This window comes from Mustela putorius, unplaced genomic scaffold, assembly GCF_011764305.1.
Source record: "Mustela putorius furo isolate JIRA1106 unplaced genomic scaffold, ASM1176430v1.1 tig00003845_pilon_pilon_pilon, whole genome shotgun sequence".
NCBI classification, from domain to species: domain Eukaryota; kingdom Metazoa; phylum Chordata; class Mammalia; order Carnivora; family Mustelidae; genus Mustela; species Mustela putorius.
The window spans coordinates 58,006,413-58,021,951 of record NW_025421998.1 but is presented as its reverse complement, the minus strand read 5'-3'; the positions used below and the strand labels follow the sequence as shown (position 1 = coordinate 58,021,951).

Here is a 15,539-nt window from a genome sequence, read left to right as displayed (position 1 = left end):
CTTGCAGCCGCCGCAGATGCTGCCGCCGCCTGGGCTGCCTGGGGGGGCGACTGCGCGTCACCTAGACTGAGGAGCGCCGGGGATTTAAATGCCACTGAAACGGTGATCCATCACCGCCGGAGCCAGCAAACTTTCGCAGGAGGCTCCGCCATTGGCTGACTTAGTCACGTGCCCCTCCCCTTGCGCCCTCCGCCCTCGCGCCCCCCCTCTTGCGCACTGTACATTCATATCATTTTTCTTCTCCGGCCCCATGGAGGAAGTGAGAAAGTTGGCACGGTCACCCAGGGCTTCGCAGGACCCCGTCCCTCAGTGACAGATGGACAATGCAAGAATGAGCTCCTTCCTGGAATACCCTATCCTCAGCGGTGGCGACTCAGGGACCTGCTCAGCTCGAGCCTACCCTTCCGACCATGGAATTACAACTTTCCAGTCGTGCGCGGTCAGTGCTAACAGCTGTGGCGGCGACGACCGCTTCCTAGTGGGCAGGGGGGTGCAGATCAGCCCGCCCCACCACCACCACCACCACCATCACCACCCCCAACCGGCCACCTACCAGACTCCCGGGAACCTGGGGGTGTCCTACTCCCATTCGAGTTGTGGTCCAAGCTACAGCGCGCAGAACTTCGGCGCGCCTTACAGCTCTTACGCGTTAAATCAGGAAGCAGAAGTAAGTGGTGGGTACCCCTCGTGCGCTCCCGCAGTTTACTCTGGAAATCTCTCATCTCCCATGGTCCAGCATCACCACCACCACCAGGGTTATGCTGGGGGCGCGGTGGGCTCGCCTCAGTACATTCACCACTCATATGGACAAGAGCACCAGAGCCTGGCCCTGGCCACGTATAATAACTCCTTGTCCCCTCTCCACGCCAGCCACCAAGAAGCCTGTCGCTCCCCTACATCAGAGACCTCTTCTCCAGCGCAGACCTTTGACTGGATGAAAGTCAAAAGAAACCCTCCCAAAACAGGTCAGTCTTGCCATTCCTTGCATGTTCCTTAATGGTTCTGGAAGGACCCTGTTTGCTTAGTTGCCAAGGAAAATTAATACTTAAAACAACAACAACAACAAACAAAACTTCTTGCTTCCCACCGGTGTTGTTCTGTGTGGAGAGATTGCCCAGGTGTGTGGGGCAGAGGAGCATCTGGGATTGTTGTGTTTCTCAAAGGGCTGAGTTTTTAGAGGTTCTGGAGTAGGAAGTGGGTAGGGGTGTGTGGGTGGTGGTGGTGTGTGGTTCCGTTAATATCTCCAGCCTCCATTAATCACGGTCTGACCATGCTGATGGTTGACTTTGGATTAACACTTTACACCTCATCAGTCACCCAGCCCAGTTTCTGTGGCGAAATTCTCTTTACCTCTTTACCTGAATGTTGCTCTGGAGCGTGTAGGGAATCTTCTATACATTGTAAAAATGTTTACCCTTCTCTCTCATCGCTCCCCACCATGCCCGCAGGGAAAGTTGGAGAGTACGGCTACGTGGGTCAACCCAATGCAGTGCGCACCAACTTCACCACCAAGCAGCTCACTGAGCTGGAAAAGGAGTTCCACTTCAATAAGTACCTGACGCGGGCCCGTAGGGTGGAGATTGCTGCATCCCTGCAGCTCAATGAGACCCAGGTGAAGATCTGGTTCCAGAACCGCCGGATGAAGCAGAAGAAACGAGAGAAGGAGGGCCTCTTGCCCATCTCTCCTGCCACCCCGCCAGGAAGTGAGGAGAAGGCTGAGGAATCCTCAGAGAAGTCCAGCTCTTCGCCCTGCATTCCTTCCCCGGGATCTTCTACCTCAGACACTCTGACTACCTCCCACTGAGGCCCACCCAGCCCCAGACTCCGCAGCCCAGGCTACTCTGAGAGCTGGAGACTTCTTACCCAAAGCACATTCTTAGCTTATCTTCCTTTCCATTTACAGTCTCTTTCTTCCTTTCTGATCCTATCTGGGAAGCTCCTGGCCAGGATAATGTGTTTCCAGAGAATTCTAGATTAGAGGCTTGATTGGGTGTGTGTGCTAACTCCTTGATGAAGAGTAGGTGCCATAATTAATTTTTTGACAGCCCCAATACCCTTCCCTACTTTTAGGAGATTTCCACAGAATCCATTCCTTTCAGATGTCCTTTGGAGTATAGTCTCCTTTGCCAGCAGAAACATGTCAGAAGAAGGCCTTTTACCTGCCTGTATATTTACAGTTCTCCCCTACTTTGCCCTTAAAGTAGGAGAGAAAGGAGAGTCCAGGAGCTCATAAAGAAGAGCTGCACTATGAGCGTGTTTACACAATTAATTCATCCTTTTATTTAATTCAATTTCATGTGTGTGTTTGCTGGTTGTAAATACTTTGTCCTGAGAGATTTATCTTTATACAGATTTTCTAGAAATGTTTAGATTAAGTGACTAAAACAGGGTGGGTAACTCAAAGCTGGTACAATTTTATATGTGATTATGGGTTAAAGAATAAAATTGCTCACTTAAACTCAGTCAGATGCCTCAGAGGGTAGCCTGCATTTGTTCTTTCAGTGAGTTAAGAAGGCCTACAGAACACAAGGTTCAAAAACCTTGCTTCCTGTGCTAAGTCTCTCCCCATCCCCACCCCTTGATTGTTTCTCTGCCCACACTCTATTTAAAATTTGTGCTGGATTATTCAGAACCTAGAGGTATTATTCAAAGCAGCTTCTCCCTTCCACAGTTATCTTAGCTGGATATGATGTATTTTCAGCTCAACTGTTAATGTGATGGATGGCACAATGAATGTATATTTTGTGTGATTCGTGAATAGTCTTTTGCATGTCGCACAATGTTTTGATGTCCCTAAAGCCCCACACTGAGTTATATCAGTTATTCTTTGTGAGCCTATGATATTCCCCCTTTCCTGTACAATCATGAACAGCTCTGAGATCCTGGAGTAATATGATCCAGAGCAGAGTTTACGGGTCTTAAGATGTCTGTAATAAATATATTCAAGTTTCACATATGCTTAAGCATCCCTGTATTTGGCTTGGCTACAATTTGTTGGTTCCAACAATGTTGGTTCATTTCACATGGGTGGTGGGGGGGAGGCTGGCGTGTACTTTCAGAGGTGAGCCTTTTCTTGAAAAAACGTAAATGCTTTCCATTGTGAAGCTGAAATTTCCCCTATGCGTGTCATAGCACCTAGCTAATGCCTATTTAATAGGTTGATTTTCTTTAAAATAACAATAGTTCCTTTATTAAATAATCCAAGTTCATAATGGAAAAAAATGAATGGTGAAGAAATTTATGAAGCGGATCTATTTTTGAAACAAACATGGATACTTCCTGGGTCAAGTGCTAACCTTTTCACCTCCAACTGAATGTTGACATATATATAAACAGAACTCCCTTCAAAAGCCCAAACTCTTCAGTCCGTCTTTCCTCACATCAGTGAACCAAGAGCTAAGAGATTCACATTTAATGAGCTCCAGTATAAAGCTGTTTGAGGATGAGGCCTCCACCTCACCCCTTTTCTTTTTCGGCTTGTCAGGCAGTGTTCCAGTATATTCCACCCTTTAAACTGAGCATGGTCTGTTTTCAGAAGCCTGCTGCATCTCTCCTCCCATCCCTCCTGTCAATGTCCATCCCTTCCTGCCACTCTCTACATGTCCTGCCTCCTGCCCACCCACTCTGGGTTACACATCTCACTCCCATCAGATTCAGCTTTGATGTTATAGCCAGCATGGCCATAATGGGTCTGCTCTAACCCATAACCCAGTTCTAATCCCCTAACCCAGGAAAAAAGTTTTTATTTTCTTCTCCGGGCTCAAAAGATTCTTCCAGGTGAACTTCTGAAAGCTGCCCTGAAGTCTTTCGATGTTCAAGTAGCTTCCAACTGAGGCAAGTGTCTGCTCTTTAACAGAGGAAGCCAGCAAATTAAAGTTCAAAATGGCTCTTCTCCCAGACCTCTTACCACTTTTCCTTTACCATCACACATTTTCAGAGGCTTTAATTTAGCTCCAAGGGTAGAGGAGAAATACAACATCACAAATACAGGCGTACGACTTCCTTCCTCTCTAAAGCGGGTTTTACAAAGGATGGGCTGGCAGAGGGAGGAGAAAGCCTACAAAAACTTGGAATTTGCAGGCCTCCTAGAGCACCCAGGAGATTTCCTGTACTTCTGTCAAAGGGGGCAAGCCTGGACTTTGCAAGCGCAGTTGCTGCGGCCATATCAAGGGCACCCGCTGCCCTCCCCTTGGCTCTGGGATCCTGGGCTCTGGGGTTGCCTCTGAAAGACTCAAGTGGATGGAGGAGAACTTCAAAGTCGGCCAACTCTTTCTTTCATTTCCCACCCTGGCCTTATATAGTATCTTTTGTTTATTAGTGTAAGGCCACACAGCAAAACAGATGGCTGGTTTCCAAATTCTTTAATGTGTTAAAGTGTCATTTGCATGCCATTGCCGTGATTTCAATATCTAAAAGCAGGGTCGGACCTGCTGGAATCCTGGAGATTCTAGTCTTCAAGGTACTGGTTTTAATGTAGCTGAGAAAGCGGAGAACAATAAATTATGGCTTAACATCCAAAGCCTTCTCTAGGTCGTGGAATAAATCAGTTAACAAGCAATGCATTTAGGAAACATTAATATACCTTTCAACAAGGAAAACATTTGTATCTTTTTAGTTGTCCCAATCGATTAAATCAGAGGCCCTTATCACACCCTATTTCTAGATCTTTCTTTTTCTGTTTTGGTCTCTGAGGAACATGGTTAGCTCCCTAAAAAATGACAGCAATGGTGACCGAAACAACAAATGATGGAAAACAGAAAATAACATTTTATTGATAAATTTAAAAAGGACAAGAGTGTCAATTAGAGACTTGGAATAATTACAATACAAAATTCCAGTTTTCAAACATTTTCTCCTCACTTCCTTCACACTCAAAGTACTCCCGAAATTCAGGGTGTCCCCAACCTAAGGCTGAGTTGAGTTCTTGCTCTGAAGTCTGCTCTTGGCTTCACCTTTGAAAGTTTACTTTTGGAGGCTATTCAGATGCCATGGTGTTTTCCTCTGGGGCAATCAGATTCAAACCGATCAATATTTACTCAGTCTGAAAGGGTTGTTGAAAAGGCTGCTAACAACAAACTGCTTAGCTGCTCACCCCTGTTTAATCTCAGGTTCACTGAAAGTTCAAGAAGAGATGAATGCAGTGATGGGTCACTTTAGAATGAGTCCCAGCGGTTTATCTGAGCTCTCTGCTAAAGGCAACAATTATAGTTCCATCCCTCTTTGGGAAAGGGGCAACTTTCCTATTATTCTTTTGCTAAACAGTGTTTACTAGAAACTTAAAACACTTTCCTCTCCCTTCCTGGCTTTTTTTTTTTTTTTTTTTTTTTTGGTGGTGGGGAGAGAAGCTTCCAGCTGCCCTTCCCCTCCCTCCTCTAGCTTTCTACCAATCCACTAGGTTTCATTTGACTTAAAATAAATTACATTGAATATTTAAAAAATGTTAAATTAGCCTGACAGAAGAGATCCGATTTATTTCAGATGCCAAGAGCTATGAAATGAGGCTCTTTGGGCCGTTAGAGCTTATCTTCCTTGCGAGAGTGCAGGGCAAGATTGAATTGAAATCCATTTGCATTTGAGTAATATCGACAATCAGAGCCCCAATATCTGTCTGAGATGACTTTTTAGACAGGAGGTGAGAGGAGGAAGGGGTGATTCATTTGTGCAAAAGCAAGTACCTCAGGTAGAAAGTCAACTTTAAAATTTTTTACTCTCCTGGACTATTGAGATGAGAAAGGAAGACCCAAGGAAGCCAGTTGGGAATGGTGAGAGAAGATGTTGGCCACTGAAGCTAATTGCTACAGATCTTCAGAGGTCAAAGTTCATGTAATCACTGAATAAATGCATACTAAATAGGGATTTATTAAGCTTTTCTGATGGCTGAGCACGTCTGTGGAAAAAAAAAAAACAAAACACCCAGAAACGGTCACTGCTGTTTGTGCTTCTTCTCAAAGAATAATCATTCTAGTAGTAGAAGCTCTAGGAGTCTGGGTCTTTAATTTACTGTTTTGAATGACAGGATACCCTTCTGTTCTAAAATTTTGAAAGCAGTGCATGGACAACATCTTTATTTTGGGTGGGACTATAAAATTCTCTCCCTCCTAGAAGTGCTATGATTTTTTTTCCGGTACACACAAGAATACAAGTTAGCTCGTCCTTATCAGAGAAGCTACTTACTAGATAGCTAATTTTGGTGACCTTCTGCTGTGTAATTTGTGTAATTTTGTGTGTAACACAAAATTTCTGCCTTAGGACTTCTTGTGCCTAGACGATCACAACTGAAAGGGGCTCATTTATCCAACCTCTCATTTTCTGAATTAGAAAGATAAGGCACAAGAGGTGGTTTGATTTGACTTCGTATTACCACCCTTACTTCCTAAATAAAAACCAACTTAGAATCTGAGGCGAGTGCACTTCTTGATTTGAAATTTCTGATTTGATTTTGCCCCTTCCCCTTTATTCTGTGTGATTTGTTTCAGGCTGGTTATGGTCTACAGTTTTCCACTTCTGGATTACTAGCCATCCACTAAGTCCTTGATTTGGAAGCCACCAAGACCAAGATTACTTGAATCTTTGAAACAACTTTCCAGTTGAATGTTTCTGCCAACTTGTTTGAGGAATAAAATATTGGGCTACTTGCTGTTAAAGACACATGTTCTTAAAATATAAAAATAGAACAGATAAAATTCAACACACACATGTATTTGTTGTCGTTGTTTTTGAAACTAGCCTAGGGAAGGATAAAGGACAGAAGAGTTGCCTGTGCCCAAGTTCAAGCTCCATTAAATTGTCAGCATCAGCTAGAAAGGGCTTAGAGATGCAAGGAACATTCCAGGAGGTGTCTTACCCCTAATCTTTTCCTGCGTTTGTTTCTGTTTGGTTTATGAGATAGTATAGACTTCGGAGCTGTTCTGGTCCATATTTCTTAGTTTTCTTCACGACTCACTCATGTACCAAATACACATACAGTTTAACATAAAATTTCCTTGCAACTTTCCACATTTTCCCTTTTTTGGGGGGGGTCCTAGTATCTCAGCAGAACCTGCTGCCCAAAAGGATACTTCTGGCTGTCAGTGGAATCCCCAGTGTTTTAGAGCCTTCAAATACAGCTAAACTTTGATTGCAGAACAGCAAAAAGCAAGTATCAATCAATTCTGCTGGTAGAGCCTAGCCTATGAACCTCCCCCCACCCAATCTCAAACCCCAATTACGTCCTGTAAAATAGTCTGGAAAGATTGCATTTGGGGTTTATTGGAAACAAATGAAAAGACCGACGTTTCTTTTTCTCAACATTTTCAGACACGACTAAAACATGTGTCTCCATTTTCTCAAACAGCCCATTAAATTTTTTTCCTATTAAAAAATGTGGAGGAAAACGTCCAGTCACAAACCTAATTTATAGAAATCAGATTGTTCTGCGTTTTCATTTTAGGGTTGGGCCTTCAGGGAAAAAATACGCGACGGCTCGCACCCGAAAATAAAACAAAAATTTATTGAAAAAAAATTTTTTTTTTTTGCTTCTAAACTGGGATACTTTTTAGCCGCACTGGACATTTTAGCCCACTTCCTTTTAGAAGAAAAATCGCTACAGAATCACAGCGAGAATGCAGAAAGCCAGGACTTAAACGTGTAGGGACCCTCCTCTCTCCCCGCCAGATATCAGCAATGCGGTTCCGGGAATCTGCCCATTCTGAGGAACAAATGAGGTCCTCCCTTCGGGACGCGCCGGGGCAGCTGCCGGAGGCTCGGCTCGGCCGATCGCTCGCGGGGCAGCGCTGCGTCGTCCGCACAGCCCGCGGAGGCTCCTGCCGCGGGGAGAGGCCTCCGGGTCCTCGGAGCCCCGCAGCAGTGGAGTGGAGCCCCGCCACCAAGGTGAAGACGGCTTGCCTCCCTTAGCTTCCCCGCCTTCCGTCTCTGAATTCTTCCGCGAACGCCACCGCTCCTTTCCCGTCCGGCGCGGGCCCCACGCAGAGCGGGGCGGAGGCAGCATCCGGGCGCGGCGCGCGGCGCGGCGCGGCGCGGCGGGACGGGCCTGGGCCCTGGGCGCTTCCCCGCCGCGGCCGGGGGCGGGCTGACTGCGAGCCGAACGTGGAGGGGGGCACCTCCCCGGAGGCTGCGGAGAGCCCCGTTTTGTCTCAGGGGGCCACTAGGCCTTGGGTTCCCTCATTCCTTCCCCGCCCGCGCTGCCTTGCTTCCAGGTGCTCCGGGACGCGGCGGGAACAGCGAGGTGCGGCCTCAGCTGCCTCAGGCGTCGTCTTGACTCCTCCTGGTGGGGGGCTCGGGGCTTCCATTCCCAGAATCCCGGATGAGGGGCAGAACACGTCTTCCCCGGGGAGGAGAGACTCAGGTCGGAAGCCTAGTTCCCTAGTTCATCTTTTAAGGTGTGAAAGGGGGAGGGCGATTTTACGGTCTGCTCGCTTCCTCCTCCCAGCTATTACCAAAATATGTTTAGTTGAGTAACATACTGATTCTCCTAGTTCAACGTAGATGTTTTGAAGGGTCGAGGTGGGGATTGCAGGGGTGATGAGAAGTTTCTGAACACTGGGTGTTCCTAGAGAGACGAGTGCTTCTCTCGTCAGGGAAACTCCTTGCTTCTCAAAGGTCGTCTCAATTCAGTTGCAGTCCAACGGCACTTGCCTCAAGTCTCACTTCTCTCTAGAAGGTTTCTCTACTGCTTCCCATCCTTTCAGCTGATCCCCTCGTCAAAACCCCACCTTTTACACAGGATGCTTTGTTACACAGCACCTGAGATTGTAAGCTAGACTATCCATTTCTGTTCCTCTCGGCTCCCCAAATGGATCTTAAGCGTCCTGAGGGCAAGGCCCTCGACTTCCAGCAACCTGAAGAGAGGATCCCTTTAGAAAGAGCTATTGACCGTGATTCAGGACACCTGTAGTCAGTCTTTTCTCATTCACTATATGGGCTTCAGCACAACTCTTAACCTTTCTCTATTTTCAGATCCGTAAGTTATAAAAGAAGGTGATAGTTCTTACTGATTTTTAAGTAATTCTCTAAAATTTATATTTTTCAACATCCTAAAAATCTGTTATTTATTCAGGATTACTCTGTGTCAAATACTATACATACACTAACTCATTTAATTCTTACTCAGCCCCAAGAAGGAGATATTTTTATTATTTTGATTTTATAGCTAAGAAAACGGAGGGGCCCAAGATGTGAGGTAACTTGTCCACTGAATCCAGAGCCCAGACTCCTATCCACTCAACTGTACTGCTTCTCCATGGGACCAGCCACATAAATCCTTTACGGAGTAGAGTTATCAGGGTATCTCTGTTTGACACAGGCACTATAGTGGGTATAGTGGGTAATTGCTCATTGGTAAAGAATTAGAGAGCTGGAGAATCTGATTTTAATATCAGACATGTATGCAAACTGTAGCTAGACATTCTTGGGAAAATAAACAAATGAAAAATACTTGAATGAAAACAAAGCTAAAGAGAGAGATCAAATTTAACAATAAAGTCAATGAGAGGACTAATTTAACAATAAGAGACTTTTTTCCTATCTGACACTAATTGATTAAGAGAATAATTTGCAGGGAGAAGAAAGATACCCTTTATATTCAAAAGTTATGTCTGTGATATGCCTAACATGTGGACAAAAGAGGAGATATTCAATATGAAATACAGATGTTTTGTCTCTATGAAAACTAGCATCCACAGGATTGGAAACATTTGAATGCATGGTATTCCATCTCTCAGTTTTCATGAGGTCATTTTATATACTGTAAATCCAATCCTAATTCACATTTGAAGAAAAAGAGAACAATTTACCTGCACTCAAAAGCACTAGTCTTCATAGTTTACAACTTAGCACCTCTTGGGGCACCTGGCTGGCTGGGTTGGAGAAGCATGTGACTCTTGATCTTGGGGTGGTGAGTTCAAGCCCCATGTTGGGTGTAGAGATTATTTAAATAAATAAAACTTAAAAAAAAATCCCAACAACTTAGCATTTCTTGACTGAAAATAACTAGAGGAACCAGGTTCAATAAGAACTTGAAGGAATATATTATGAGGCCTAAAGAGAGCCAGTTTTTAAAAGCCAATTATTTCCAGTACTCAATTACAGGAAGTCAAATTTAGTTGTATGGAGAAGAACATAATTTGCTCTTTCCTACTTTTCTAACTTTCATAAGTGAACAAGGACTTGGCATTATTACAAACAGTATAATGTTACTGATAATATTTAGTTATAGAATCACAGATCATCTAATTTGGTCTTTCTATTTTATAGGTGAAGAAACTGAGGCCCAGAGGTGCTAGCAGCAGTGGTGGTAAGAAAAAATATTTGCTTATATCTTTAATATGTACTTAAGTGGATATTAAAAATGGTAGGCAAAATTAATCTCAGGATTGATATATTAATAGCATCAATATTTAATTACTATATTAAATATAGTAATTATAGTAATTAATTACACTAATAATTAAATACTGAAGATCTAAGTGTTATTAAGAATAAGCAGATTTGAATAACTAGATATATGGCCAGAGGGTTTCTTCCTTCTTACTTACCTACATGAATCCTACAGAAAGGGGGACTGCACATCCCTCTTATCCTGTGGATAAAAAGAAACCGGATGGTCCATTTTATTTCTTCCATTTTAGAAATTCTTGGTATGCTTTAACAGATGAGACAGAGACAAAATCAAGAAGAAAATCAGGTTTCTTAATTGTCCTGCCTAAGCCACTCAGATAGCATGTCAGTGCCCTGGTGGCTGCCTAATTCAGGCACCCTGAAACGTGAGGGCATTGTAGCTACACTGATATGTTCCCTATGGACCATAAAGACTTAATTTGCAATTCAATAGATATATTAAAAAATAATACCTCTATTAAAGAGATCCAGATTTTAGTAAGTTGTGACAACTTCTTTTTTATGTTAACATTTTTTGATGGCTTTCTTTGTATCAGATATTGAGCTAGGGGTCTTAGTGTATTATCTCAGTGTTTTTTCATGGTAGCCCTATGATGTGGGTTTTATTATCCCCATTTACACTATGGAGATGGAGAAACTGAGGCTTAGGGAAGTTCTCTAAGTTTCCCACCATTACATAATGAGTGGTTAGTAAAGTTAAATTTGCAGCCTGTTACAGTTAAACCTCACGTGTTGAAGCTGCGTATGTTAAAACTGTGAGATAAAATAATTTTCCATCTCAAGCTAAAAAATAAAACGTGAGAGTAATGAAATTCAGACTAACCTTAAATTTAACTTCAGTGTTAAAATGTTTGTATTGAGGGGCTGGGTTGCTCAGCCACTAAACATCTGCCTTCTGCTCAGGTCATGATCACAGGGTCCTGGAATAGAGCCCCACATTGAGTTCCCAGCTCAGTGGGAGGCCTGCTTCTCCCTCTTCTGCTGCTCCCCTGATTGTGTTCCCTCTCTCGCTGTGTCTCTCTCTATCAAATAAATAAATAAAATCTTTAATAAAAATAAAAAAACAAAGATGGCCCTATATGCAATAAGAAAATGCAAATTTATCTAATCGAGTTGTAGAACGTTATTTTCTGTTTTATTTTTATTTTTTTTCAATTTATTTATTTGACAGAGATCACAAGTAGGCAGAGAGGCAGGCAGAGAGAGAAGGGGAAGCAGGCTCCCTGCTGAGCAGAGAGCCCGATGTGGGGCTCGATCCCAGAACCCTGGGATCATGACCTGAGATGAAGGCAGAGGCTTTAACCCACTGAGCCACCCGGTGCCCCTATTTTCTGTTTTATTTTTACAGCTTTCCTATCTTATCATCTTGAGTAGTTATTCTTCTGAAGCTGACCCTTTATATATCACAGCGGCTGACAATTGTTGGTAACGTATATCGTGCAAGGCACTATGCTAAGTACTTTATACAGTTTGGCTCCTTTCAATTCTCTACACAGTGAAGTGTAGGTAGGTACTATTATAACCCCTATTTTAAAGAAGAGGAAACTAAGAAGAGGGGTCACACAGGTAGAAAAGCTGTGGCAAAGCTCACTCTTAAACCTAGTAGTCTGGCTTCTCAGCACTCATTCTTCAAAACATTGTATATACTCTTCCTCTGAAGTCGTTTGATCCAACTTTTCTTTTTTAAAATTTTATTTATTTATTTGACACAGAGAGTGAGAGGGAGGGATTGAGAAAGCACACAAAGGGAGTGGCAAGTAGAGGGAGAGGGAGAGGGACTCAGCAGGGAGCCCAGCGCAGGGCTCTATTCCAGGACCTTCAGGTCATGACGGGAGCCTAAGGCAGACAGTTAACTGACTGAGCCACCCAGGAGCCCCTAACTTTTCTTTCTCTTACCTTTTGTCTTTCTCATTCTCTTTCTCTCCCTGGTTTTTTCTTTCATAATTGAGAATGACTTGAAAGCATCCAGTCTAGTCCCTAACTGAGCATCTTTAACTCTGCAAGGTGACTGGTTCCCTATCTATCAGCAGCAGGTGCAGTTGAGAGACATCTATAGGTTTACTCCTCTGGCCCTACGAATTCCTTCTGGCTTCACCTTTTCCTGACCTCCACTATCCCTCCCTGCCACGTGGAACTTCTGTTCTGATCTCCTATTGCAGTTTTTCTTGGTGTCTTATTATTTGAATCCTGTCTCATGACTTTTCTCCTTCGTTAATTAAGACATTTATTCAGGGATGATGTAAAATTTTACAAAGAGAAGGTACTACCCCCTTTCAAGGAGTTTATAAAGCATTATGAAGCAAATGACCTATTACCTAATTTATGTTATACTACATTATGTATTAATATTTTTATTAGAATTTAGTTAGGCATTTATAAGCTTTTAAGATTTTATTATGAAAATCCTATAGAATGGGGGCACCTAGCTAGCTCAGTCAGAAAAGCATGTAACTCTGGATCTCGGGGTAATGAGTTTGAGATCCGCATTGGGTGGAGATATTACCTAAAATAAATAGATAAAAAATTTTAAAAAGTCCTATAGAACAATTGGAGGGGACATTCCTTTCTCTCCAAAATGTGTAACTTGAGAATAAGCCTTTAGTTCTGGTTGGGGCAGTGATCAATATGTGATTTGGGTCCAATGCTAAGGTTTTATGATGACATTTGTGGGAGAAGACAAGGTGTCTGGTAAATGTTAACATAAATTACATGCTCCCAGCTTGAGTGTGAAAGGCAAGGGAATGGAAAGAGAAGAGAATAAGAATTATAGAAACTTGGGACTTTTCAAGTATTTGTGTCTGAAAAAGAAGGATAAGGTAGATGGAAATGACCCTGGGGAGATTGTATGTTTAGGACAAAGGGAATCTAGTTTTGGGTAAATTCTGTAGATGGAATCTAAGGATGCTACCAAGTCAGAAAGAGTTCTTATGATTTCAAGTGATCAGTTTTTCTAGATCTAGTGCTGGAACATGTGAGAGGTGAAGAAATTAAAACAAAAAAACAAACAAACAGACAAACAAACTTTGGCTTAGTTTTAGAAAGGAAAACAGTTAGGAACTACTGTAAAAGAAAAGATAACTTGCTCATAATTTAATATGTCTGTGAAATTTTACATGCACATGCATATATGTCTCTTTAGGAAGAGCCTTTCCTCCTGATGCCACACTGCTCACATTGTTCACCCGCCTTCTTGAAGTCCCTTCAAAGAACCATACTCTTTTTCCCCAGGGAGTTTGCAACCCCACACGAATCCCCCCTCTCTGTTTTTTCCCTAAGCCCTTGAGGCCTTAGCTACATGATGCTTCCTCCAGACAGGTCTTAACTTAGTACCTTCTTTGTTTCCTTTACACACTTACCACAGTTTGTAAATGTAGTTTTTTATTTTTTGTCTTTCCTTCTCAACCTATATCCTGAGAGCTTTTCTGTCTATTCAAGACTTTTTGCCCACCCCCCCCCATACAGTTATGTTGGAAATTGTTAAATAGACATCGAATGTTTATATTAGTGAGGTTCTGGATAGGCTGCTATAACAAAGAAATCTAAAAATGCAGTTGCTTAGGGGTGCCTGGGTGGCTTAGTCACTTAAGCATCCAGCTCTTGATTTCGGTTCAGGTCATGATCTCAGGGTAGTGAGATCTCCCTGGGGCTCCACACTATGCACAGAACCTGCTTAAGAGTCTCTCCCTCCCTCTCCCTGTTCCCTTCACCCTCTCTCTCTATCTTTCTAAAATTAAAATAAATATCGTAAAATAAATACAATGATTTAAATATGGCTGAAGTTTAATTCTCTTGTATGTAAAATTTCAGATGAAGGTGCGAGCCCAGACTGGTGGGGTGTCTTAGCACCATGACGTCATTCACAATCTGAGTTTCTTCTACTGTGCTGCTCTAATATTCCTTAGGTCTTGTCTGCATGAGCAAATCTGGGCCACCTCTACATTCCCATTCTGTTCATAGGAAGAGTATAGAATGAAAGTGGAAAGCAAGCAATTTCCTATAAAGTAAGTGACACGTAAATAACACACCTCACTTCCATACCCATGTCCAGACTTAGTCATATGGACACACCTACCTGTAACGAATAGCAGCAAATGTAGTCTCTGTGTGGGTGGCCATGAGCCATCCAAAATGGAAAAAGGAGACAATGGAAACTGGGTATTAACTAACCATCTGCCCTATTGTTGGGTCCATGCTTGTTGAAAGAATGAATATTCATTCTTTGTATTATCAGGGGTTGGAATAATATAGGGGTTTGAGGGTTCTATTCCAGAACTTCAGAAAATAAGGAATATTAGACACCGACTAAGATAGCATCAAATATGCTCAATGATACAACCTGTTCACCTGCAAATTTGGGGCAAGGAAGGGTTAAGGATCAAGAAATTGAGCAAAGCAGTTACAGGGCAGCTCTGGGTACTGTGACTACACACCTGGCTTTGTTAGAATTTGGGTATAAAATCTCTGCCTTCAGCAAGCTTCCAGAAATAAGCCCTTAGCTAATAAGGCTATCTTCCCTCCAATCCTTCAGTGGCAGGGAGGAAGCTCTTTTGAGACAAAGATATTACTTGACTACTGCCCTTTTTTCTTTATTATCCCAAATTTGACACTAACAAAGACTTTGAAATTTTAGGCCAAAACCAGAGCCAAACCACATAGTAGCTATTTTAAAGGTTGTGGATAAGATTTATTTTCTGCTGGTATACCCTGTGCAAAAATACCATTTTAATGAGTGTAGGCTGAGTATAGAGTTCTGTGACAATGCTGGCACCTGCCCTCCCCTTTGAGGGGCTGTGAACATCTTGGCAAGGCTTATCTGTCATCAGCTGGCCTTACCACATCAGTGAAGCTGAGAGGAGGGGGCCCATCTGCTGCCACAGCCGAAGTTGTCCTCATGTCTGTGGCTGCAAGAGACACTGAGCTGGGCATTAGCTCCACCTTCCTTAAATTCCGTCAGCACGAAAAAGCTAACCATTCCCCTCCCATTTCCTCTTATATTTGGCCAAAAGATGAGGAAACTCATTTTGTCCCTCTCTCTGGCTTTTGCCCTCTTAAACTCCGTGAGCTGAGCCATGGGTCTGTCCTCTGTGAAACCTGCTGCAAGAAAAGTGAATCCCAGCTCTGCTGTTCTCCCATAGCATTTTCTG

At 43.1% G+C, this 15,539-nt stretch overlaps 1 protein-coding gene across 2 annotated transcripts; it reads left to right on the top strand.

The window, feature by feature from the left end:
* Positions 1-127: 127 nt before the first annotated feature.
* HOXA1 (homeobox A1) lies at positions 128-2,952 on the top strand. 2 transcript variants are annotated; one of them, XM_004762534.3, is made up of 3 exons: positions 128-667; positions 871-965; positions 1,449-1,615. In XM_004762534.3, exons 1-2 carry the CDS (start codon positions 317-319, stop codon positions 928-930), a joined length of 411 nt encoding a protein of 136 aa, XP_004762591.1. In that variant the 5' UTR covers positions 128-316; the 3' UTR covers positions 931-965; positions 1,449-1,615. The 2 variants fall into 2 exon arrangements, with proteins under 2 accessions (XP_004762591.1, XP_004762590.1); XM_004762533.3 differs by having other exon boundaries at positions 128-965; positions 1,449-2,952.
* The last annotated feature ends 12,587 nt before the right edge of the window (positions 2,953-15,539 follow it).